The 23,307-nt window shown below is 45.8% G+C and overlaps 1 protein-coding gene and 6 non-coding genes across 7 annotated transcripts; 4 read left to right on the forward strand and 3 right to left on the reverse strand.

The window, feature by feature from the left end:
* Nucleotides 1-2,648: 2,648 nt before the first annotated feature.
* TRNAQ-CUG (transfer RNA glutamine (anticodon CUG)) lies at nt 2,649-2,720 on the reverse strand. Its single transcript has one exon. It is a non-coding gene; the product is annotated as a tRNA-Gln (tRNA).
* A 1,191-nt stretch (nt 2,721-3,911) lies between these two features.
* Nucleotides 3,912-3,985, forward strand: TRNAN-GUU (transfer RNA asparagine (anticodon GUU)). Its single transcript has one exon. It is a non-coding gene; the product is annotated as a tRNA-Asn (tRNA).
* A 155-nt stretch (nt 3,986-4,140) lies between these two features.
* Nucleotides 4,141-15,873, reverse strand: LOC136143874 (E3 ubiquitin-protein ligase RNF138-like). Its single transcript, XM_065901593.1, has 4 exons — nt 15,685-15,873; nt 9,465-9,570; nt 8,856-9,195; nt 4,141-4,387 (listed from the first exon to the last, which is right to left on the reverse strand). The coding sequence occupies exons 1-4, from the start codon at nt 15,871-15,873 to the stop codon at nt 4,141-4,143; spliced, it is 882 nt and encodes a 293-aa protein (XP_065757665.1).
* Nucleotides 4,585-4,657, forward strand: TRNAV-CAC (transfer RNA valine (anticodon CAC)). The gene has a single exon. It is a non-coding gene; the product is annotated as a tRNA-Val (tRNA).
* On the forward strand, nt 5,178-5,249 carry TRNAE-UUC (transfer RNA glutamic acid (anticodon UUC)). The gene has a single exon. It is a non-coding gene; the product is annotated as a tRNA-Glu (tRNA).
* TRNAG-CCC (transfer RNA glycine (anticodon CCC)) lies at nt 6,019-6,089 on the reverse strand. Its single transcript has one exon. It is a non-coding gene; the product is annotated as a tRNA-Gly (tRNA).
* A 1,456-nt stretch (nt 15,874-17,329) lies between the features above and the next one.
* TRNAV-AAC (transfer RNA valine (anticodon AAC)) lies at nt 17,330-17,402 on the forward strand. The gene has a single exon. It is a non-coding gene; the product is annotated as a tRNA-Val (tRNA).
* The last annotated feature ends 5,905 nt before the right edge of the window (nt 17,403-23,307 follow it).

Consider the following 23,307-nt stretch of genomic DNA (forward strand, 5'->3'; position numbering starts at 1 on the left):
GGTGGTCTAGTGGCTAGGATTCGGCGTTTCACATCTGCGACCCGAGTTCCATTCCCAGTCAGGGGAAACTTTCTATGTTCCAGCGTCTGCACTCAAGGAAGTCACTCTCTTCCTGCCGCCATCGGAACTATTTTGCTTAAAAGTCCAGTGCAGAACATTTCTGCACAGGGTTCCTAAGCCGCCGAGTCTGGGCCTCACGGTCCTGGACCTCAGGCTGGCTTTTGCAGCTGAGATGCTGTGAAAGGCCTGAGCTGGCCAGCTCAGGCCTGCTGGCCAGCTCAGGCCTGCTGGCCAGCTCTCGCCTCCACTCTTTTCTCCTGGCATGGTAAACCCAGAGTCTTACTTACAGAGTTTTCATTCCAGAATGTGAGGCTTCAGTTCCAAAAATTCATTAAAAACCAAAACCAAAAGCTTTTGTAAGATACCAAATGTTTGCAGATGGTATATTCTGTACCTACGTGGGCACTTAACATCATATTCTTTCTTTCCTTATGTAAGAGTTATGACATCACTTGATAATAACATGCAGACATCTCAGGATCCTTCCTTTACTTTGGCGTCCCTCTCAAAGCTATCTTCTGTGGGACCTGTCTTCCAAGGATGGGAACAGCTTGGCCGTCCAGAAGAGGGCCCTCTGGGCCCTTCAGGAACCTGGAATCTGGTCTCTTTTGGGTGTAGAGAGGGTGTGTATATTAGTCGATAGTCATGTTGGACTTTTTGAGATCCCTTTGGACTGTAGCTTACCATGCTCCTCTGTCCATGGGATTCTCCAGGCAAGACTACTGGAGTGGGTTGTCATTTGCTTCTCCAGGGGATCTTCCCAACCCAGGTCTCCTGTATGGCAGGCAGATTCTTTACCATCTGAGCCACCAGGGAAGCCCAAAACAAACACGGCCACAATGCATTGACCAGGAATCAAACTTGGTCTCCCGGGTGATAGGCAAGAATTCTACCACTGAGCCACCAACGCCCCTACTGAGAGGCTTTTTAAAAGAATAAGCTAGATGGTGTTTTATTCAGCTCTTTCCAGGTGCAGGCCTGTTATGCCCTGTGCTTGTAGGATGCTCTAGGCTTTCATCCTCTGCCCTCCGCAGCACTGGCTGCCCTCTGGCCTCTTGAAGGTTGCTTAGGTGGAAAGCACCTGGTTCCATCAGGAACCCCTCGTCCTCATCCCCACTGGCTCAGTCATATCTGACTCTTTTTGACCCCATGAACCGTAACCAATCAGGCTCCTCTTTCTATGGGATTTCCCCGCTACTTTGCTAGAAACCCATCGGGTCAGTGCAGCTCTCCCCTTCACTCTTGCCTGGCTCCCTGTGTCCTGCAGGGATGATAAAGTGTCTGTCAGGACACAGAGGTGAAGAATGCTTCCCTGTGGCTGGGGGAATAGAGAACCAGATGGGAAACACATCCAAGGAAGGGGGAATACCCTCAAGAGCTTTCCAGGACTGTTGTGCGGGTGCTGTCAGGTGGGTCTAAGGCCCAGGATAATAATGCTTAGTCTTGTGTTCTTCTGGCCTTGACCCAGTCCCAGGTCCAGTCTGAACTCAAGCACAGAGGCATCTTGCTTTACCACACATATTCCACTCTCCCTCTCTCCAAAGTGGGGGAGTGAACCACTTTTTCTCTCTCAATGAATAGAACCCATATGGGTTGGGTTCCCCCCCCCCTTTGAACTTTCTGTTCTGTTGTAACTCAGGAATATAAAAAAACTTTTAGTTTTGGATAAATTAGTGCTCTCCATGCTATGGACAAGAAAAAATTTCAAATTGATGGTAAGGATGAATCTTGAATGCTTTTAACACTCTAGATAATTCTAATAATTGATGTATAATTGTATAGAAAATGTTTGTCCTGTCATACTCTCAGAGATGACTCCTGGTATGCCTTAACACAGCTTTAATAATTTTGACCTAAAAACTACTTCATGGTGACTTTCAGATTTTCTAAAAATGTGGAAAATATTGGTGCCATATTACTGTAGATTGTAGAAGTCTTGGATTTATTTTCTATTCAAAATCCTAATGAAAGTGAACTGCCTAAATTTCCTGTATTGCTTTGTTTCTCTTAAGCAAACTCTAATTCCAAAAAATATTTCCATTTATAAAATTCAAAATTCTGTTTTACAGAAAATTGAATACACCATATAATATTTTTTCAACGAAGCTTAAGTCTTTTATTTATAGAAATCATAGTTACTTATATTCTCCTTTCAACGTGGGGGTAAATGTTTTTAGGTATCATCTAATATGTGAATATGTGACATCGCAGCTCAGGCCCGCAACCATTTACTCACAGGGACAACCGTGCAGTTACAAGTCGTGGGGTGCGAAGCCCCTCGCGGGGCAGGACTCCGTGAGTTCAGCCTCTGCCTTTTACTCCAGAGACCCAGGGGACCCGACGCGGGGGGGGGGGGGGGGGGCGGCACTGGGGGGGTCGCTGCGCCCCTGGGCGGGGGTTGGAGGGCAGGGGAGGGGCCGGGCTCTGGTGGGCAGGGATGGGCAGAGCCGCCCGCGTCCAGCGAGGACGCCTTGGGTTGGTCCCACACCTGTCCGCCGTGTCCGTGAGAACCACGCCTCTGGGGGTCGCGGGAGCCGGAAGGCAGGTGCTATTAGGGGAGTAAAAAGTGTTCTTCTAATAAGACAGTAAGGTCCCACCGAGATTTGAACTCGGATCGCTGGATTCAGAGTCCAGAGTGCTCACCATTACACCATGGAACCCCCTCGGGAGCCACCTGGCCTCCACCGCCAGAGAACCGTATCCGCTTCTTTAGCCACCAGACGTCCCACCCATAAGCTCAGGGCAGTTCTTCTAAGGCCCTGAGGAGACTCCAATACGGCTGACTCCCGCAGGTGCTCATCCCTCTTGCTTTCTCTCTGCTCCTCTCCTTTGATCGGCGCAGCCCACTCTCACCTCAGAAAATGAGGTGAAATCCACTTTGGGTTTTGTGCCAGGGAGGATCCCCTTAGCTCTCCATCACCAACCGCATAGTCTGCCTACGTGACCAGAGTGTCCCATCTTGAGGTAAAATTTCTGCAAATAAGGATGCTATTTTCCTTTTCTTTGCCTTCACCCTTTTCCGATCATAGCCCAGAGCGGGCAGACGGTGGTCAGGGCAGGAGGCGGGGATTCCTGGGTCCCTTAGTTTTCTCATAGGGCTGATTACACTCCTAAGCCGCCCTGCCTCTTACGTGTAACATATAAAGCGTGTCAGCGGTGGAGTGGGAATGGAGGCAGGAGAACGCTTCTTTTATTCTTCATATACTTCTGATTTGGGGAGGGGTAAGTTATTCTTACAAGCGTCTATTTGCTAAATTTACAATGTGAGTAAAAATAGCCATTTAAAGAAAACACTCAGACAAACCAGCTACACTCACTTACAGGGAAGTCAATGGCGCTCAGTGGCATTCAACACTTTGTGTCCCTAGGGACTGTAGCCCGCCAGACTCCACTGTCCAAAGATTCTCCAGGTAAGAATACTGGAGTGAGTGGCCATTCCCTTCTCCAGGGGATCTTCCAAAATCAGGGATTGAACCAGGGTGTCCTGCATTGTAGGCGGATTCTTGCAGTCTGAGCCCCCAGGAAAGCCCACTCTGGTGGACCGCCTGGTGGACACAGGAAACCAAAGCACAGACCCGGAGGCCTTTGCCAGTGGGGGGCAAACTGATTCATTGGCTGTAGGCGAGGAAACGGGAAGAGCCATCATGGGAGCCAACCCGGTGTTCAACTGTCATTGGATCTATTTCGGCTCAGGCCCGGAAGGTTCGAGCCTTGGATCCCGGATTCTCCGGGGACGCTGGCATCTGTGGCGGGTAGTGGGCAGGGAAATGGCACCGTTTCTCTGGGGGCCAGAGTGCTTAACACGGGAATGAGTGTCTACTCCATAGAGTCCAAAAGAGTGTCTTACTGCTGTCTCTGTGGCGCAATCGGTTAGCGCGTTCGGCTGTTAACCGGAAGGTTGGTGGTTCGAGCCCACCCAGGGACGGTGCAGTGATATTTTAGGCAACACCAAGAGACTCCCTTTTGCCAGGAGGACACCGGAGAAGTGCTGCGGCGAACCGGCTTGCGGAGAAAGAGCGCAGGAGTCAAGCGCAAAGGGGCAGCTGGGAGGGCGGGTCCCTGGTGGACTGGGAGCCTCGGTCATTCCTGAGAGCCCGGAGCGCTGACCGCCGGCGCCGTGGAAAGGGCCACCGAGGCGCGGGTCCGCAGCGCGGGAGGGGCGGCGTCCACACCGCTGGGCTGCGGGGTCTCCTGGGCTTCGAGGGCACCCAGTCCCCGACTCGTGCGGCTTCCGGGAGCTGGGGAGTCGGCGGGGGCGACCCCTGAACTCAGGCTGCGCAGCTGAGGGTCTGAGGATTCTGCGTTGGGTGCGGACCCCGAAGGTAACCTGTGGGGGTCCGAGGGTCCTCACTTCAGGGGAGAGGAGGAACCCGGAAGCAGGGCCCTCGGGGGCCGCCGTCTCCGTGCCTGAGACAGCTAGGGGCGTCAAGGTCCGTCTTTCAGAGTTAAGAGTCGGTGGTGTGGATGGCGGTGGCGGGACCTCGCGATTTCATGGATAGAGTGTTCAGAAGTGAGAAATGTCGCGTTTCCGTAGTGTAGTGGTTATCACGTTCGCCTCACACGCGAAAGGTCCCCGGTTCAAAACCGGGCGGAAACAGAATTGATAGTTCTCTTTTTTGCCCTTGAGATGTGCGTTCTCATTGACAAAACCTACAGGCGCGAAAGGCCCGGGGTGAGGCAGGGGACGCAGCTGTAGGAAGAGTTGGTGACCACCTAGAAGTTTATTCAGCGCTCGGAAAGACCCTGGAGCCAGGTCAGAGATCTGGAGGTGGACGGATCCGCTCATCACCCGCCACTCATCACCGAGCCTTCTTTCTTACCAAAGAAAACCGAGGTTCACGAAGGGAGCAAGACCTGGGCTCGGCAGCACGCCGCGCTAGAGCTAGAGCAGGAGGGACCCAGCCCGCTACTTTGTGTCCTTGCCCCGGAGCCAAAGCGACGCCCAGGACAGGAGAGGCGAAGGCCGATGAGCGGCGGGGGCAGGGCTGGGAGCCTCGCACAGCTGCACACAGCCCTGGGCCGCTGCGACATTTCCTTTCCAGCTTTCTGACTTTCTGAAGGCTCGTCTTGCACTCACCTTTCACCTGGAGAAGCTAAATAAGCGTCTTGTGTACAGCTCCCTGGTGGTCTAGTGGCTAGGATTCGGCGCTTTCACCGCCGCGGCCCGGGTTCGATTCCCGGTCAGGGAAAACTTTCTTTCTTCCACCGTCTGCACTCACACAAGTCTCTCTCTTCCTGCCCAGATCGGAACTGTATTTTGCGTAAAGGTCCAGTGCAGAACATTTCTGCACAGAGTTTCTAAATGCCGCTGAGTCCTGGACCTCAGGCTGGCTGTTGGAGCTCAGATGCCATGAACAGCCTGGGCTGGCCAGCTCTGGCCTCCACTCTTTTCTCCTGGCATGGTAAACCCAGAGTCTTACTTAACAGAGTTTCCATACAAAGAGAATGTGAGGCTTCAGTTCCAAAAATTCATTAAAAACCCAAAGCAAAAGCTTTTCTAAGATACCAAAAGTTTGCAAGAATACTAACATCCTATATTCTGTACCTAACTGCCCGGTTGCCATCCCATTCTTTCTTTATGTAAGAGTTATGACATCACTTGGTAGTAAACCGAGCAGATATCTCAGGATTGTTCCTTTCCTTTGGCGTCCCTCTCAAAGCTAACTTCCCTGGGACCTGTCTTCCAAGGCCAGGGAACAGCTTTACTGTCCGGAAGAGGGCCTCTTGGCCCTTCGGGAACCTGGAATCCGTTCTCTTCTGGGTTGCTCAGTCCTTTTGGACTTCTTGCCAGCCCTTGGACTGTAGCATTCCTCTGTCCATGGGATGCTCCAGGCAAGAATACTGGAGTGGGTTGCCATTTCCTTCTCCAGGGGATCTTCCCAGCCCAGGTGTCCTGTATTGCAGGCAGATTCTTTACTTTCTGAGCCACCAGGGAAGCCCAAAACAACAAGACCTTAATGCATTGGCCGGGAATCGAACCCGGGTCTCCCGCGTGGGAGGCGAGAATTCTACCACTGAACCACCAATGCCGCTCTAGAGAGGATGTTTGCAACGGCTGCCTAGTTGGAGTTTTATTCAGGTCTTGCTCAAGTGCAAGCCACTCATGCCCTTTGTTTCCCGGACGGTCTAGGCTTTCATCCTCTGCCCTCCGCGGCACCGGCTGCCCTCTGCCTCCTGAGGGTTGCTTTGGCGGGCTATCAGGTGTGCTCTGGCTCCCTCTGAGTGGTGGAACCGCCTGCTGCTCGTGCTCACTGGCTCAGCCTTGTCCGACTCTTTGCGACCCCTTGGACTCTCGCCCACCAGGCCGCTCTGTCCATGGGACTTCCGCGCTCCTTTGCTAGAAACCCGTCGAGGCAGTGCAGCTGCCCCCGTGGCTCTTGCCTGGCTCCCTGTGCCCTGCAGGGAGCATCAAGTGTTCTGTCCGGACACAGAGGTGAAGAATCCTTCCCTGTGGTTGGAGGCTGAGAGAACCAGATGGGAAATGCTGCACAGGGAGGGGCATATTCTCAAAAGCTTTCCAGAGCTGCTGTGTGGCTGCGGTCGGTTGGGTGGCTGCCCTGTGACAATAATGCTTAGTTAGTCTTGTGTTCTGGCCTGGACCCAGTCCCAGGTCCGCTCTGAATTCAAGCACAGAGGCACCCTGCTTTCCCACACATACGTCGTTCTGCCTCTCTCCAAAGCGGAGCTCTGGACCACCCTTTCTATCTCAGTGACTAGTAACCATGTGAGGTTTTTTCTTTTTTTTCCCTTTGTTTTACCGAAATGTAAGTCAGGGATATAAAAAAGGTTTAGCTTTAGATAAGTTAGTGCTCTCCATGCTACAAACAAGAATAGCATTCAAGTTGATAATAAGGATGAACCTTAAATACTTTTAACACTCTAGAGAATTCTAATAATTGATGTATAACTACATAGAAAATATTTGTCCTGTCACGTTCCCAGAGATGACTCTTGGTATGCCCTACTCTGCTTTAAATTTTGGTCTAAAAACTACCTCGTGGTAACTTTCAGATTTATTATTATTTATAAAACTTAAAATTATGGGTCCCAGTAAATTAATGATACCATATAATATCCTTTAAATCAGGGTTAAGTCTTTTGATTCTTAAAATCATAGTGACTTAATTATTCCCCTTTTAATTTGGGGTAAATGTTTTTAGCTATCATATAATATGTGATTCTAAGTTGCATTTATCTGCCACAATTCAGCTCAACTTGCAATTTTAAGATCTATCATTAACTTTAAGTTCTTTTTTTTTCAAAATTAACTTTTTTATTAAATCAAGTTAAAAAAACATTCACTGTAGAAAAGTCAACAAGGGTTTTAACAAAACTAAGATATACCTTTTTATACAACATATGTATATATTAGCAGCAAACTACTTCTGAGATTTTATGTTCTTTTAGTTATTTAATTTAAAGAAAGCATAAACAATTATATTAGTATGGAATGTCAGCTAATCCACTCTTCAGCTTTATTCTGTGATTTGGACCTTCGAGTACAAGTTATTTTATGACTTTCATTAATGAATACTAAGAATGAACTCAATTTTGACTGAAATGTAGTGAAACAGAGTGGCTGGTAGGATCCATCTCACTCCTATAGTCCTGCATTATATTTAAGATAACAAATGAGCACCATACAAACATATAATTGTGTAAGTGTGTAAACTCAATTTTTAAGGTGTCAGAGTAGCCAAGTAGACAACTTAGCATCTGACTGTTACTTTAAAAATTTTGGTAACATACACAATTTTAATCAACTCAGATAAACACATCAACCACATATTACTTGTCCCTTTAAAAATCTTTCTTAATAGAAATTCTGCATATAACCAGACAAATTGCATGCTTACATGTGTATATACACAGACAAAAGTGCATGTATATATACATACACATCTTGAGCTTTGAACAATTTTCTAAATTGAGACGAAGTCAAACCTCTCATTTAAATATATAGAGAGAATGTAATATCACCAACTGCAAGTTTCTAATAAAGGGTTCATCATAGCTAACCAGCCATTCTGTTATTGAAAATTCTGAGGCCAAAGAGCTGTAATTCAGCTTACTGTACTTGAGGCTTACAGATCAGTCAGCCAAACAAACAACATTTGACATTACCAACTGTCCACCAAAGAAATCCACTTTTCTCTTGATATTTCCTTCTAACAGCAAAAAGGAAATATCTGTACAATGAGCTTTTGCTTTTTAAAGAGTTAAAATTATTAAAGAAATCTCACTAGTCTTCAAAAATACTAAATATTATATAAATACAATTTTCTTATAGTTGAATACTGCAGCTAGAATCTGTATTTAAAAAGTTTCCTTTGGATTGTTTCATTTAGCACTTCAAGTCTCCTTTTACAACTCAAATAACTGGCTCAGTTTTGTTAGGTTTACATTAATCACATCATTCAGAATTTGGTACTGTGTACAGTAATGTCAATGGGAGGAACTGCACCAAATTTCAAAAGTAAGGAAAAATTCAAGAATATGTAATGCAAAAATGATAAGTACAATAGGGATTCTCTTTTCACCATTAATGAAATATAATCCTTTTAATGTTTGTAAAGATAATGTCCTAAGCTTTATCTTTTAACTTATCAAAAGAATTAAGCTTTTACATGGCCCACCTTTATTTTTCAATTAAAAAACTAAAACAATAGACTGTATTACTTTTATTAGTATACACATCAAGTTATTGAAATGGTGACTTCCTATAGTTATCTCCTTAAAGATGGCACTTGCAGGTACAAAGATGCAGAGGTCTGCATCAGCCTTCAGATATTTACTTGAAAGATTCTTTAACAGAAGTTTGATACAGGGTTTCCTCATCTAGCTGAAGATTCACAAATTCTCCATAATCAAACTGATGCCTTTGATTTAGATGACCAACAAAATTTCTAGTAACCTGTCTAGGATCTCCCCAAGGAAGAGACACACAAATAGGACACGTCACAGGAACTATCTGAAATAGGTGGTTACTGTTACAATGATCCCGTAAACGCTGTCCGGTAAAATTTGATTCTTGACACGAGGGACACTTAAAGGTAGGCTGCCCAGAAGAACTTGTATTCCCTTGGTAAGTTGCTGTGTTATCAGAGGCAGATGTTTCACTCCTGTTACTGTTCCCTACTGAATCTTGAGAGATCTGAAAGTTTGGAATGATAGAAGAAACACCATATTCATCTTGATATTTCTTACCAGATTTGTAATGATGTCTCATGCGATAGAGTTTAATCTGTTTTGCACAGCATCTGCAGCTACCAGAAAATGTCCTCATGATATTTTCAAGGTCTCAGGCCGTTCAGGACATTCTCTGTCTCTTCTAGTCACACTTCCACGACAGAGGGGACAATGTATTCCACTTTCTCTCATTGCAGTCAGGAAACAATTTCTACAGAAAACGTGCTGACACGCCACAGTCCACACAGGTGTTTTGAGCTCCTCCTGACAGACGGGGCAGTAGAAATCATCTTCGGTGTAGGACATGGCCGCAGAGAGCTCCTTGGCGGTGGTGGGGGATGAAAGATATAGGTGATAGCAGTGGCAGCAGACGAGGTGGCAGTGGCGGCCGGGGACCCGACTCCCTGCGTGAACCCTAACTTTAAGTTCTTTGACTGATATTAAATTGGTTGAATTAGTGTGTAATCTTTGCCTGGAGAATTTCTAATTACGGTAAAAATAATGCTGCCCATATTTTTATAGATTATATATAGAAGGGCAGTAGCTTAACAGCTTAAGAGGATGTGTGGGTACCTTTAGGAGATGTTTCTGAATGTAGCCATAATGTCACTTGAAGATGAGTACAACACATGGACTCTCTAAGCTAAGTAAGGACCTGTTGCTTACATGAAGTACTCCTTGATTTAAAAAAAAAAAAATTCCTGATTCTTAGTTACCTGCCTTCTAGATCTCAAGTCACCCATTTTCTATGTAATTCTTTTTTTCCTCACTGCTGGAGTCCTTATGCGCTGGCAGGCAGATGAACCTGAGAATAACATGACAGGCTGTTCTCCTGCTGATTCTTGTGTGTGTGTGTGTGTGTGTGTGAATCTTATTTTTTTTCTTAAATTTTTATTTATTAAAAAAATTTTTTTTAATTAGTTGGAGGCTAATTACTTCACAACATTTCAGTGGGTTTTGTCATACATTGACATGAATCAGCCATAGAGTTACACATAATCCCCATCCCGATCCACCCTCCCACCTCCCTCTCCACCCGACTCTTCTGGGTCCTCCCAGTGCACCAGGCCTGAGCATTTGTCTCATGCATCCCACCTGGGCCGGTGATCTGTTTCACCATAGATACTATACATACCATACTATACTATACACACTATACTATACTATACTATACATAGATACTATACTATACGAAACATCCCACCCTCACCTTCTCCCACAGAGTTCAAAAGTCTGTTCTGTACTTCTGTGTCTCTTTTTCTGTTTTGCATATAGGGTTATCATTACCATCTTTCTAAATTCCATATATATGTGTTAGTATGCTGTAATGTTCTTTATCTTTCTGGCTTACTTCACTCTGTATAATAGGCTCCAGTTTCATCCATCTCATTAGAACTGATTTAAATGAATTCTTTTTAACAGCTGAGTAATATTCCATGGTGTATATGTACCACAGCTCCCTTATCCATTCATCTGCTGATGAGCATCTAGGTTGCTTCCATGTCCTGGTTATTATAAACAGTGCTGCAATGAACATTGGGGTGCACGTGTCTCTTTCAGATCTGGTTTCCTCAGTGTGTATGCCCAGAAGTGGGATTGCTGGGTCATATGGCAGTTCTAATTCCAGTTTCTTAAGAAATCTCCACACTGTTTTCCATAGTGGCTGTACTAGTTTGCATTCCCACCAACAGTGTAAGAGGGTTCCCTTTTCTCCACATCCTCTCCAGCATTTATTGCTTGTAGACTTTTGGATAGCAGCCATCCTGACTGGCGTGTAATGGTACCTCATTGTGGTTTTGATTTGCATTTCTCTGATAATAAGTGATGTTGAGCATCTTTTCATGTGTTTGTTAGCCATCTGTATGTCTTGTTTGGAGAAATGTCTGTTTAGTTCTTTGGCCCATTTTTAGATTGGGTCATTTATTTTTCTGGAATTGAGCTTCAGGAGTTGCTTGTATATTTTTGAGATTAATCCTTTGTTTGCTTCTTCATTTGCTATTATTTTCTCCCAATCTGAGGGCTGTCTTTTCACCTTCCTTATAGTTTCCCTTGTAGTGCAGAAGCTTTTAAGTTTTACCTCAAATAGCCAAAGTAATCTTGAGAAAGAAGAATGGAACTGGAGGAATCAACCTGCCTGACTTCAGACTCTACTACAAAGCCACAGTCATCAAGATAGTATGGTACTGGCACAAAGACAGAAATATAGATCAATGGAACCAAATAGAAAGCCCAGAGATAAATCCACGAACCTACGGACACCTTATCTTTGACAAAGGAGGCAAGGATATACAATGGAAAAAAGACAACCTCTTTAAAAAGTGGTGCTGGGAAAACTGGTCAACCACTTGTAAAAGAATGAAACTAGAACACTTTCTAACACCATACACAAAAATAAACTCAAAATGGGTTAAAGATCTAAATGTAAGACTAGAAACTATAAAACGCCTAGAGGAGAACATAGGCAAAAGACTCTCCGACATAAATCTCAGCAAGATCCTCTATGACCCACCTCCCAGAATATTGGAAATAAAAGCAAAACTAAACAAATGGGACCTAGTGAATCTTATTTTTGATGCCTCCTGATGTGAATGCATCACAGAGTGGGATCTTGACTTTGCTCCTGATACAGCAGTTTTCCTGGAGAAGGGCCTGGTACCTGGTGAGCACCTATTAAGTGCTTCCTGATTGAAGGACTCCTAATCCACAGTCCTGGAAAACTAGTGAGGAGGACAGAAAATGGGTAAGATCCACAGCAGCCTAGAGTATAAGGGACAGAGAGAGACAGAAATGCACAGACTCCAACAGGGAAAGACAAGGGCAGAGGGAAATGTCCTAGAACCTAGAGACATCCTCAACTGAGTACAGAAAATCCAAAGAGCTCTTGTTTCCTCATGAGCTTCAACTGAGGAATCAGTGGAAGGTGAACAAGTAACTCTCAGGATCCAGGTTTGCACAAGATATATTATCGGTGCAGTATTCTGTAGCTTTCAACAATTTGTCTCAAATGAGATAATTTTTGCAGATGTAAGCACGAACTGTTGAGATATTATACGGAGACAGCCTCGGGCTTGCAAATGCACCTGTACCGGAGGGAGATCCCACATTAGATTGTGTGCATCCAACCTAAGCCAAAATACAACTCATAAAGGGGAGGTAAGACAATAAATGTCTGGAACCAGTGAGTCTTTTTTTTTTCCTTTAAACTCCTGTAATGCATAAGCTGCTCTACAAGATGCTCTCCAGAGTCATTCTGGCTGGTCTTCTCTGGAGTGAATTACTGGGTCACCACTATAAATACTTACAATTATTAGAATACTTTCCGATCAGTTTGGAAGTTTAGCTGCTGAATGTGTGCAAACTCTGGGTAATGTACACATTGTCTTTTCAATGTACCTCCCACTAAGTTGAGTCAGTAGGGCACAAATTCCTTTCTTAGAGTAACAGACATGAGTATTGACAATTTCTTGTGATGGCAAGACCATGAAGAAAAAGACTCTTTCCTTGAGTTGGCAAAATACACTGGGATATAAATTAGAACATCTATTTAGGGAAAACTAAGAACATAGGGATGCCTTCAGTTTCTAGCAAAGGTGCAGTGACAGAAATCAAATTAACCCTCCTTCCTAAATCTCACTCTCCCCCTTTGTCCCACTTCCAAAGGAATAAAAGAAAAAACATGAAATACTGGTTTCTAAGACACAGGAATTCAGGGAGCAAAGGATGTCAAGCCTTGAGAGGCGACCAACAAACAAGATGAGTCTTGCCATGGGCCCAGCTTCCTGCTTTCAGTGAGTTCCCAGGCTGGGCACCAAGAGGAGGATTTGAGGTCATTCCATGGGACTCTGGAGATGAAGCTGAGTGTTGGTGGAGAACAATCAGCTAGAGTTCACAGGACAAAGATCCAATGATTCTTATTTCCAAAAAAGAAGTAGAGAACAAAGGTATGGATATCAAGGTGGAAAGGGGAGTTGGGGGAAATGGGAAATTAGGATTTGCCTATATATACTATTGATGTTATGTATACAATAAATATCAAATGAGAATCTATTGTATGGCACAGGGAACTACTGTATGCTCTGTGGTTACGTAAATGAGAAGGAAATCCACAAAAGAGGAGATATATGCATGTGTATAGCCAATTCACTGTGCTATTAACACAACATCATAATTAACACATCATAAAACAGCCATACTCCAATAAAAGTTAATAATAATGAAAAGAAACACAAAGAAAGGTCCAGTGATGAGAGTGGGAGAGAGAGAGAGAATGCTAGGATATGAATGGGTCTCCCTCAAGCACTCAGCAGAGGAATGATCGGGGTATCTTTATGAAGAAAGTGCCTGGGTCAAGGAAACAAAATTTTAAAAAGATCCTGGAGCAATGCCTGGTGCTCACAGAGGACAAGCAAGTGTATGTAAGCGATCTCCCCAGACAGACTGGACTACTTATAACTCAGGGGTCATTAGGAAGAACATTCAAAAAACTCTTGTGATGGACAGGGAGGCCTGGCTGTTAAAATGCTGCACTCAAGATGCCCGTAAATTTGGAAAACTCAGCAGCGGCCACAGGACTGGAAAAGGTCAGTTTTCATCCCAGTCCCAAGAAAGGCAGTGGCAAAGATTGTTCAAACTACGGCACAATTGCGCTCATCTCACATGTTACCAAAGTAATGGTCAACATTCTCACTGTGAGGTTTTCCCAGTATGTGAACTGAGAACGTCCAGATGTGCAAGCTGGATTCAGACAAGGCAGAGGAGCCAGAGATCAAATTGCCAACGTTCGTTGGTTCATAGTAAAAGCAAGAGAGTTCCAGAAAAACATCTACTTCTGCTTTATTGACTATGCCAAAGACTTTGACTGTGTGGATCACAACATATTGTGAAAAATTCTTCAAGAGATGGGAATACCAGACCACCTTACCTACCTCCTGAGAAAGCTGTATGCAGGTGAAGAAACAACACTTAGAATCGGACATGAAACAATGGACTGGTTCCAAATTGTGAAAGGAGTATGTCAAGACTGTATGTTGTCACCCTACTTATTTAACTTCTGTGCAAAGTACATCATGTGAAATGCCAGCCTGGATGAAGCACAAGCTGGAATGAATATTTCTGCAAGAAATATCAATAACCTCAGATATGCAGATGACACCACCTTTATGGCAGAAAACGAAGAGGAATTAAAGAGCCTCTTGATGAAAGTGAAAGTAGAGAGTGAAAAAGCTGGCTTAATATGCAACATTCAAAAAACGAAGATCATGGCATCTGGTCCCATCACTTCATGGCAAATAGGCGGGGAAACCATGGAAACAGTGACAGACTATTTTCTGGGCTCCAAAATTACTGTAGATGGTGACTGTAGCCATGAAATTAAAAGACGCTTGCTCCTTGCAAGAAAAGCTCTGACCAACATAGACAGCACATTAAAAAGCAGAGATATTATTTTGCCGACACAGGTCCATCTAATCAAAGCTATGGTTTTCCCAGTAGTCATGTCCGGATGTGAGAGCTGGACTATAAAGGAAACTGAGTACCAAAGAATTGATGCTTTTAAATTGTGGTGTTGGAGAAGTCTCTTGAGAGCCCCTTGGACTGCAAGGAGATCCAAGCAGTCCATCCTAAAGGAGATCATCCCTGAATAGTCTTCGGAAGGACTGATGCTGAAGTTGAAGCTCCAACTGTTTGGCCACTGGTGGGAAGAGCTGACTCAGTATAAAATCCCTGATGCTGGAAAGATTGAAGGCAAGAGAAGAGGGTGACTGAGCATGAGATGGTTGGATGGCATCACTGACTCAGTGCACATGAGTTTGAAGAAACTCCAGGCTTTGGTGAAGACAGGGAAGCCTGGCATGTTGCCATCCTTGGGGTCGCTACTGAACTGAAGAAATTTGGGAAGAGTCCTCACCACCGGAAAGCTCCACAGGGCCGACAACCAGCCCACCTTTCTCTGCTCTAAGTCACCGTGGGGAACAAGCCACAGTCAGTGAATCCAAGGAGGGCACAGGACAAAGCTGACTGCAGGATGCTTTTACCTCCTGATGTCCCCTCACCTTTCCATCTGGGCCCTACATCGTCTCTACCTGTGACACCTATCATCTCTCTGAAAACCAAGAAGTTCATCCCTTGTGAAGACACTTCGCTTTCCCTCACTCCAGCACGAGTGCGGGACAATCTGATTTGAGTCAGAGAACAAAAGGGAACGAATTCAACTCCACACCGCGGTTTCCAGTCACAGACACAATGATAAAGAGGGTCAGGCTCTGCGGATTGAGCTGATCCAGGAGGAAAAGCTGCCGGTCCTCGTGCCGCTCTCAGAGGAGGCCCCGAAATCAGGTCAAGATCAGGTAGTAAATGGACCCACCCATCACCAGCTGAGAACCAAGTGGTCCCTGCTTCACAAGGAAACAGGTTCAGAAAGAGAGCTTGACCTCTCACCAAACCTGGATTCCAGGTCTTCCCACACGACCTGCGGAACCTCCCTTGTCCACTTCTTGGATGAGGCTGAACCTCTGATCCAGGCGTTGGGCGGCCGTCGTTGCGCTTTGTCACATCTTCGGGGGCAGGGGATGGATCCGTCGCCTCAGCGCGCTCCACTCGCGGGCTCTGAAGCCCTGCGCTTACCATTTCTGCCGCAGGGAGCCGTGTGTCTGTGGTCCCTCGGGCGTCCGCTGTGCGCCCACCCTGACGGGGAGAGGACCACCGCACCCTCGTCCCGTCCAAGTGGGGCGTCAGCATGCCGGACGCGACAGAAAGCGATGAATCCGCTCCTCTGTCTGGACGTGGGAGCTGAAAACTAGGACCTGCAGGGGAAGAAAGCAAGGGGAAATCTCAAGAAACGCCGTGATCTAAAGCTATTTTCCAGTCCGCCTCTTTGGGAACTCAGGCCTCTAGCGCGAGTGAGGGTGCTGTCGGGCGGTCTCACCCTCGACCGCGCTCGGAGTCCCCGCGGAACCAGGAGGAGCCCTGCGGCCTGGACGCGGCCCGCGCCTTCCTCGGGGTCTGAGCCGGTGAACCTCAGACGGGAAGGGAGCGCCGGCCGCACCGAGAAGGGGAAAGCCACGGCTGAGAAAACGGCACATGCAGTCCCCAAATCGAGACGCTCCACTTCTAAAGGAAACCGGAGACAGACACACAGACAACATTGCATTAAAGTCTTTCGGCGAAAAGAAACTCGGCCTGCTGTGAAGTAAATACGAAAACCCTTCGAGTCACCGGCTTTCTGAGAAAACGCCTTTACCTCTCTGTTAAATTCGCGTTCCGCGACCTGTTGAACTGCAAAATTATAAAAGGAATACAAGAGGCGTTTCAGACATTGTGAATTGTAAAACAAAGCCGTCCTTCAAGAACAATGTCAAGTTTGATGAGGAAGGAATGAAGACGGTCAGATCTGCGTGGACCGCGCCCGGCTCCTCCGCGGCTTTATGCGGGGCCTGGTCGGCAAAGGAATTCAACCAAAGACCTGAGCCTCAGCCTTTGCCGCGCTTCCTGCTAAACGTGGACGTGTGATGCAAGTCTGGACTGAAACTAGGGGACTCGAATCAGCCACAGAGGCAGGAATCCGAGGAACCCCCGGTGCCAGGCGGCGCCGGAGAAGCGCTGCTGTGAAAGGCCTGTGAGCGGGGCGCTCGGGTCGGGCGGGGCAGAGGGAGGGCGGGGTCCTTGTTTCCCGAGTGGGATTTAATGCATCGGGCCGGCTCCCCGCTGGCGCCAGGAAAAGGGACTCCAAGGCGCGGATCTGCCGCCGGAAGGGCTGCGTCCACCTTGACGGACAGTGGGGCCACCTGGGGCTCAGACGCACCTTCCTCCCCCCTCCCCCCCCCCCCACCGCGCTCCTGTGGCTTCTGAGAACTGGGGAGTCCACGGGGGCGACCTATGCGCTTGGACGCAAAGCTGGCACACAGGGATCTCGCTCCGGTAGAGGTGGAGAGGTGAGCAGCCCTACATCAGAGCCTTTCAAGACCGGCAGATCCTTACTTGACGGATTGCCTGTGTTTCCTGAGTCCTCTTTGGAAAATTTGACGGGCAGATGTGTTCAAATATGCAATTCTTGAACATGTCACCAGGCACAAGTAGTCGCGCAGTTTCCGTAGTGTAGTGGTTATCACGTTCGCCTAACACGCGAAAGGTCTCCGGTTCGAAACCGGGCGGAAACAACTTCACTTTCCCCCCAGACTTTCAGATTCATATTTTAAACACACAGTAGAGGCCTGCCGCGTGGAGTGATGCTTGGTGCTTCAGCTTCAGCATCATTCCTTCCAGTGAATATTCAGGGTTGATTTCCTTTAGGACTGACTGATTTGATCTCTCCTTGACCTGCAGACAGGCTTCTCAGCAGGCAGGTAAGGTGGTCTGCTATTCCAATCTCTTGAAGAATTTTCCATATTTTGTTGTGATCCACACAGTCAAGGCTTTAGTGGAGTCAATGAAGCAGAAGTAGATATCTTTCTGGAATTCTCTTGCTTTTTCTATGATACAATGGAGGGAAAATGGAGAAAAAGGATAGAACCAAATTAATTGGGAACGTATATGGAAAAGGTTAGATAGAGAGTCCTATAAACAGTGGAGGAAATTTCATAGGTAAAAGGAGTTTACAGGGTGATGATGATGAGCCTACACTTTCATGCATTCTAGGATTCCCAGTCAACCTGCTTTTCTCTAGAGATCTGCTCTGAGGATCAGAGACTACCTGCATGTACATCCTTGTCTCTGTGTGTGTGCGTGTGTGGTGTATATACACAGATATACATATAGTAAGTTCCATTGCTTGTATATTAGCTTTACGTTTCTATGAAGTCATAAATATATATACATATATGTATCTGTTATGCAAAATACTGGGTCTTATGTCATGTATAGGAATGTTTACCACTGTCAAACCTTAATTTTTTTTTAATTGGGGGATTGTTGAAGCAAGGAAATGGACTACTGTTCCCCTTTTGATGAGCTGATCAGATGAACTAGTAAACTGGCAGATTCCACTAGCCCAGGAGGTTACTGCTGGTCAGAAGGGATTCCTTCACTCTCTCTTGAAAGATTCACTGCCACTGAATGATATCAGTAACTTAAAAGAAAACCACACCCAGACTTTATGCAGTGTAGTGCCAAAATGCAAGAGCTTACACTCAAAGGTGACATGCAAAGTGCCGTGTGCTAAGGCACTGTCTGCAAGTTTTACATGGGTGAACTCACTTTATCCTTTCAGCCGGCTTCTATCATATCATCATCCTCATTTTACATATGAGAAATCTGAGGCATGGAAGGTTAAATAACTTGTCTAGTCACTCAATCAGTGAGTGGGATCTGAAAGCAGCAATTTGAACTGGAGCCTGCCTGGCTCCACAGGATATGGTGCTGGTCAAAGAGGAACGCAAATGGTAAAAATGTTTGGCAAGAAATTTAAGCCTGTATATGTCTTTGACAAAACACCAAGGAGGAGTCATGTTACATGAATAAAACTGCAGTATCCTCATGACCCACTTGCCTCCCAAAACACCTTTCTTATTCCAAGAGCTGCTCCCCTTGGATCCCCAACTTAAACACACCTTCTGCAAGAACTAGGGTTTTCCTCCCTTTTCTCCTTTCCTCTCACCTTTCCAATACCTCTTTCATAGTTCCTCTGTTCTTTCACTGCCAGGTCATTCATTTTTTAAAATTTAAAAATGGTAAATACATCTAAAGAAGAAAATAAGCAGTCATCTGTAGTCCCAACTCCTGGAATGAACTGCTGTTAACATCTTTGCACATTTTCCTTCAAATCTACTTTTACATTATTCTAAGTTGTAGCAAAAGTGCATGGGTTCATGCTAAGTCATTTCAGTCCTGTCTGACTCTTTGGGACCCATGGACTGTAGCCCGCCAGGCTCCTCTGACCATGAGAGGATTCCAGGTAAGAATATGGAGTGGGTGGCCATACCCTCCTCCAGGGAATCTTCCTGAACCAGGGATAGAACCCCACATCTCTTGTGTCTCTTGCATTGGCAGATGGGTTCTTTACCATTAGTATCACTTGGGCAGGCCCTACACTCTATATGTTATTTTAAAAAATTGAAATGATGCAGAAAATACAAATATGTAAAATTTTGAAACAAACACCTTAAATTCAAAAGTAACTTCTGTTAATGTAGGTAAATGATAATGGAGTCATTTAGGTATATCAACGTAGAGAAGAATATATATATATACATATATATATGTGTGTGCTTTTATATGATTGAGCTTTTATAGAATCTATTCCAACTTTAAAGTATTTCAATGTACTAGTGTATAAATTGAATGAAAAAAAACACAAAAATGAAGAAACTGTTGCACTTTCAATCAAATTGTTGACCTTAAGAGACATACATTTCTTAAAGAACCCTCTAATGCTAATAAAAATAATGAGTGTAATTGAATTGAGTTATTAAAATTTGGAATGATTTTTCTCATTATTTTTTTAAAAATCAAATATGTTAAGAATTAATTTTAAAATAATACAATCTGTCCATTTAGAGTTCAATGACGTTTGACAAGTGGACGTACCCATGGAACCACTACCCTGTTCAAGAACATCTCCAGTATTCCAAAATATCCTCTTGTGCCCCTTTGCAGTCAACCCTCCTACCACTCCCAGTCCCAAGTACTCAATGATCTAGTTCCTTTCACTAGGGATTAGTTTGGCTCATCTAGTAATCCCCATAGGTGGCTCCCCAGAATATGTACTCTTCTCAACACTCAGGGTGATGTTTTAATCCATATTGTTGCCATGTATCAGGAATTTGTTTCATTTTATTGAAGAGCAGTATTCCTTTGAGTGAATATGTCACAATTATATCTATTCATTTGGTGATGGACATTTGAATGATTTTCAATTTGGGGACTATTATGAACAAAGCTACTATAAACAAATCCCTTTTGTGGGCATATGTTTTATAAATTCCATTTAAAATTTTCTAGTCTCTAATATACATTTATTTTGTGAATGGATGTTACATTCATAAAGACAAAATTTATTGAAATATTTAAAAATGTATTCAAATGTTAAGAAGACAGAAGTACCAGCTTATCTTTGATTGTTTCCTACCAGAACATACTTAATATTGGCCACCTTCTGTGCCAGCTATGTTATTTGATTATCTCATTTAATGTACACAATAGCTTTATGAAGTACTTATTATTTCTTTCATACGACACTTGTAAAATTGGCCTAGCAAATTGGACTTGACCCAAGGTCAAAAGGAGGTTAAATGGTGGCACCAGGACTAATAGGAGGGCCCCCTGAGTGTTGGGCTCATTTCATTTGGGCTAAATATTCTCTGCCGTCCCTGGTTCCTGGCTTCCTGTCTACCTTTCACCCCTGATCCGTGTGCTTGTGGCTGACCTTGGCAACCAGCATTTCCAGGTCTTTCTTGCCCGTGGAATCCAATGGGTGCAGCCAAACAAAGGAGATCAGAAGGGAGAGGGGAGGAATGTGAATGATAAAAGTTGCCTGTCATATCAGCAAACAAATCCTGCTGGGCCATCTAGCCACCAGCCACTACTGACCTTAATAAGTGCATTAAGAAGAAAGCTATCTGTTGTTGGAGTAGGAAATGGCAACCCACAACAGTATTCTTGCCTGAAAAATCCCATGAAGAGAGGAGCCTGGTGGGCTACAGTCCATGGCATCCCACAGAGTTGGATATGACTGTGCATGCATGACTGAACACAGACTGTAGGATCTTAGGTCCACAAAACCTGGCCCACAGCTGTGAAAGCACCAAGACTTTGAAGCTCCCACTTCATCCTCATGAGGTGTTTTAATGAGGAAATCACCAAGGATTTCTTCTTTTCCCCTGATCTATTACCACTTCTCACTGCCTCTCTTCAAGACCATTGTTGGATGCTGACTGGACAGGGCTTGAAGGAGATGCTGCCCTTCTCCTACTGGTCTCTTCTTGCCGGACATTACTGCCCAAAGGATCAGAACCAGGGAGCTGGGAGGGCACATGCTGCCTGAGAACCAAAAGTTGCCACGTGAACCCAAGTGCCCGCTTACCTCCCCCTCGCGGGCTCCCGGCGAAGTGAATCCACTCTGCCGGCTGAAGCTTCTACCGTGGCGCCAATCCTGTGTGGGGCACAAGATCCTGCGACAGGGGCCATGCTGAGGTGGCCCGGCCCTGCCCCTGACCCTGGAGGACAGGCCGAGGAGAGGCCAGTCTTGACCGACCTGGCCAAGAGAGTTCTCAACCTCGGCCCAGCCCCACACACTCGAGGTTAAGAGTCTCAAACCCTAAAGTTTCAAAGGAGCGAGACTCTCGAGTTGAATCCATCTCCCGGCCTTTGTGAGGAAAGTTGAGGGAGGAAATCAGACCAAGAAAAAGATTATGTGCATCAAAATGCATAATCAAAGAAAAATAGGATTTTCTGACAGAAACAGAAGTGTGTTTGGTCTGAGCCAACACAGCATCAGGTAAGGTGGGAAAACACCCTTGCCACGGGGGTGGAAGGGGAAAGACCCAGAGTTTCCTTTGCGATCCTGGCCCCTTCCCAGAAAGCATTATCCATTGACGCTGTCCCCTTCCCGACATCTGTGGTCCTTAGAGATATTTGGGATCCCAGGTCTCACCTGGGGGCCTCCATTCCAACTCCTTTTTTTTTTTTTTTTAAGACAAATCCCAACAGATTGCATCACTCTGATGTTTGCTTTTCAACTATCAAGGTCCTGAAAGCATCTGGAGCTCACAAATGGAAGGAGTAACTGACCAGCTGCAGTTCACGGAGAAGCCTGAAATTTTGGCCTGGGAGAAGACTGGAGGGAGTGGAGAGCAGATTCTGGGGCATCCTGAGGTCTAACTGCCTGGGGGCCCACAGGACCTCGCTCTGGGAGAGGTGAGGAATCCTAAGTCAGGGCCTTTCAGGAACCCAGATCCTGACTTAAAGGATCACTTGGGCTTCCAGAGTCTTCTTCCTTTGAAAATTTGACAGTAGGTGTGTTCAAACATGCATTTCTTGAGTATGTCACTAGGCATTAGTGGCCGTGTGGTTTCCGTGGTGTAGTGGTTATCACGTTCGCCTAACACGGGAAAGTTCCCCCGTTCAAAATCGGGCGGAAAAAACTTCACTGTTCCGCAAACTTTAGGTTCATATTTTAAACACAAAATGGAGGCCCGCCTCGGGGAGGGAGGCTTGGAGCTTCAGCTTCACCATCAGTCCTCCCAAAGAATATTCAGGGTTGATTTCCTTTAGGGCTGACTGGTGTCATCTCTCCTTGACCTGCAGACAGGTTTCTCAGCAGGCAGGTAAGGTATCTGTTTTTCCCATCTCTTGAAGAATTTTCCATCCACCGTTAGTTGTGAACTACACAGTCAATGGCTTTAGTTCACGAATCAGAAACAGATGTCTTTCTGGAATTCTCTGGCTTCTTCTATGATCCAATGGATGAAAAATGGAGGGAAAGAATAGAACCAAATTAACTGGAAAAGTGTATGGAAAAGGTTAAATAGAGACTACTACGAACAATGGAAGAAACTTCATTAGTAAAATGAGTTTACAGGGTAGCTGATGAGCCTACTGTTTCATGAATTCCAGGATTCCCAGTGACCTGCTTTCCCCCAGAGATCCCGGACATAGGTCCTCCTATGTGCGTGTGCGTGTGTGTGTGTGTGTGTGTGTGTGTGTGTGTGTATTCAAGACACAGAGTAAGGTAGTACTGGAGCTCAGGAGAGGATGCACAGATTAGAAACAATCGTACATCATTTACATTCTAAGAGTGACACCCCTCCCTGGGTGGGCTCGAACCAAGAACTTTTCGGTTAACAGCCGAACTCCGTAACAGATTGCACTGCAGAGACACGAGGAGAGCTTACTCCTCACTCCGACAGAAAGCAAGCATGCTTAAGGAGCTAGCCGAGCCACCTGTGTCTCTCAGAATGGCGTTTCCCCCTCCGAGCCTCGGACAACCTGAGAGATGGAGTCCACTCAGCGTGTTCATTCTGGCGGGGAAGCCGTGAGATTCCGAGGGCAGAAGGTCCCCGAAGGGTCCCCGCCGCGCGTTGCTCCAATCCCGCCGCACATGCCAGCGCCCAGGAGACGCCCGGAGCT

This window comes from Muntiacus reevesi, chromosome 1, assembly GCF_963930625.1.
Source record: "Muntiacus reevesi chromosome 1, mMunRee1.1, whole genome shotgun sequence".
NCBI lineage: Eukaryota > Metazoa > Chordata > Mammalia > Artiodactyla > Cervidae > Muntiacus > Muntiacus reevesi.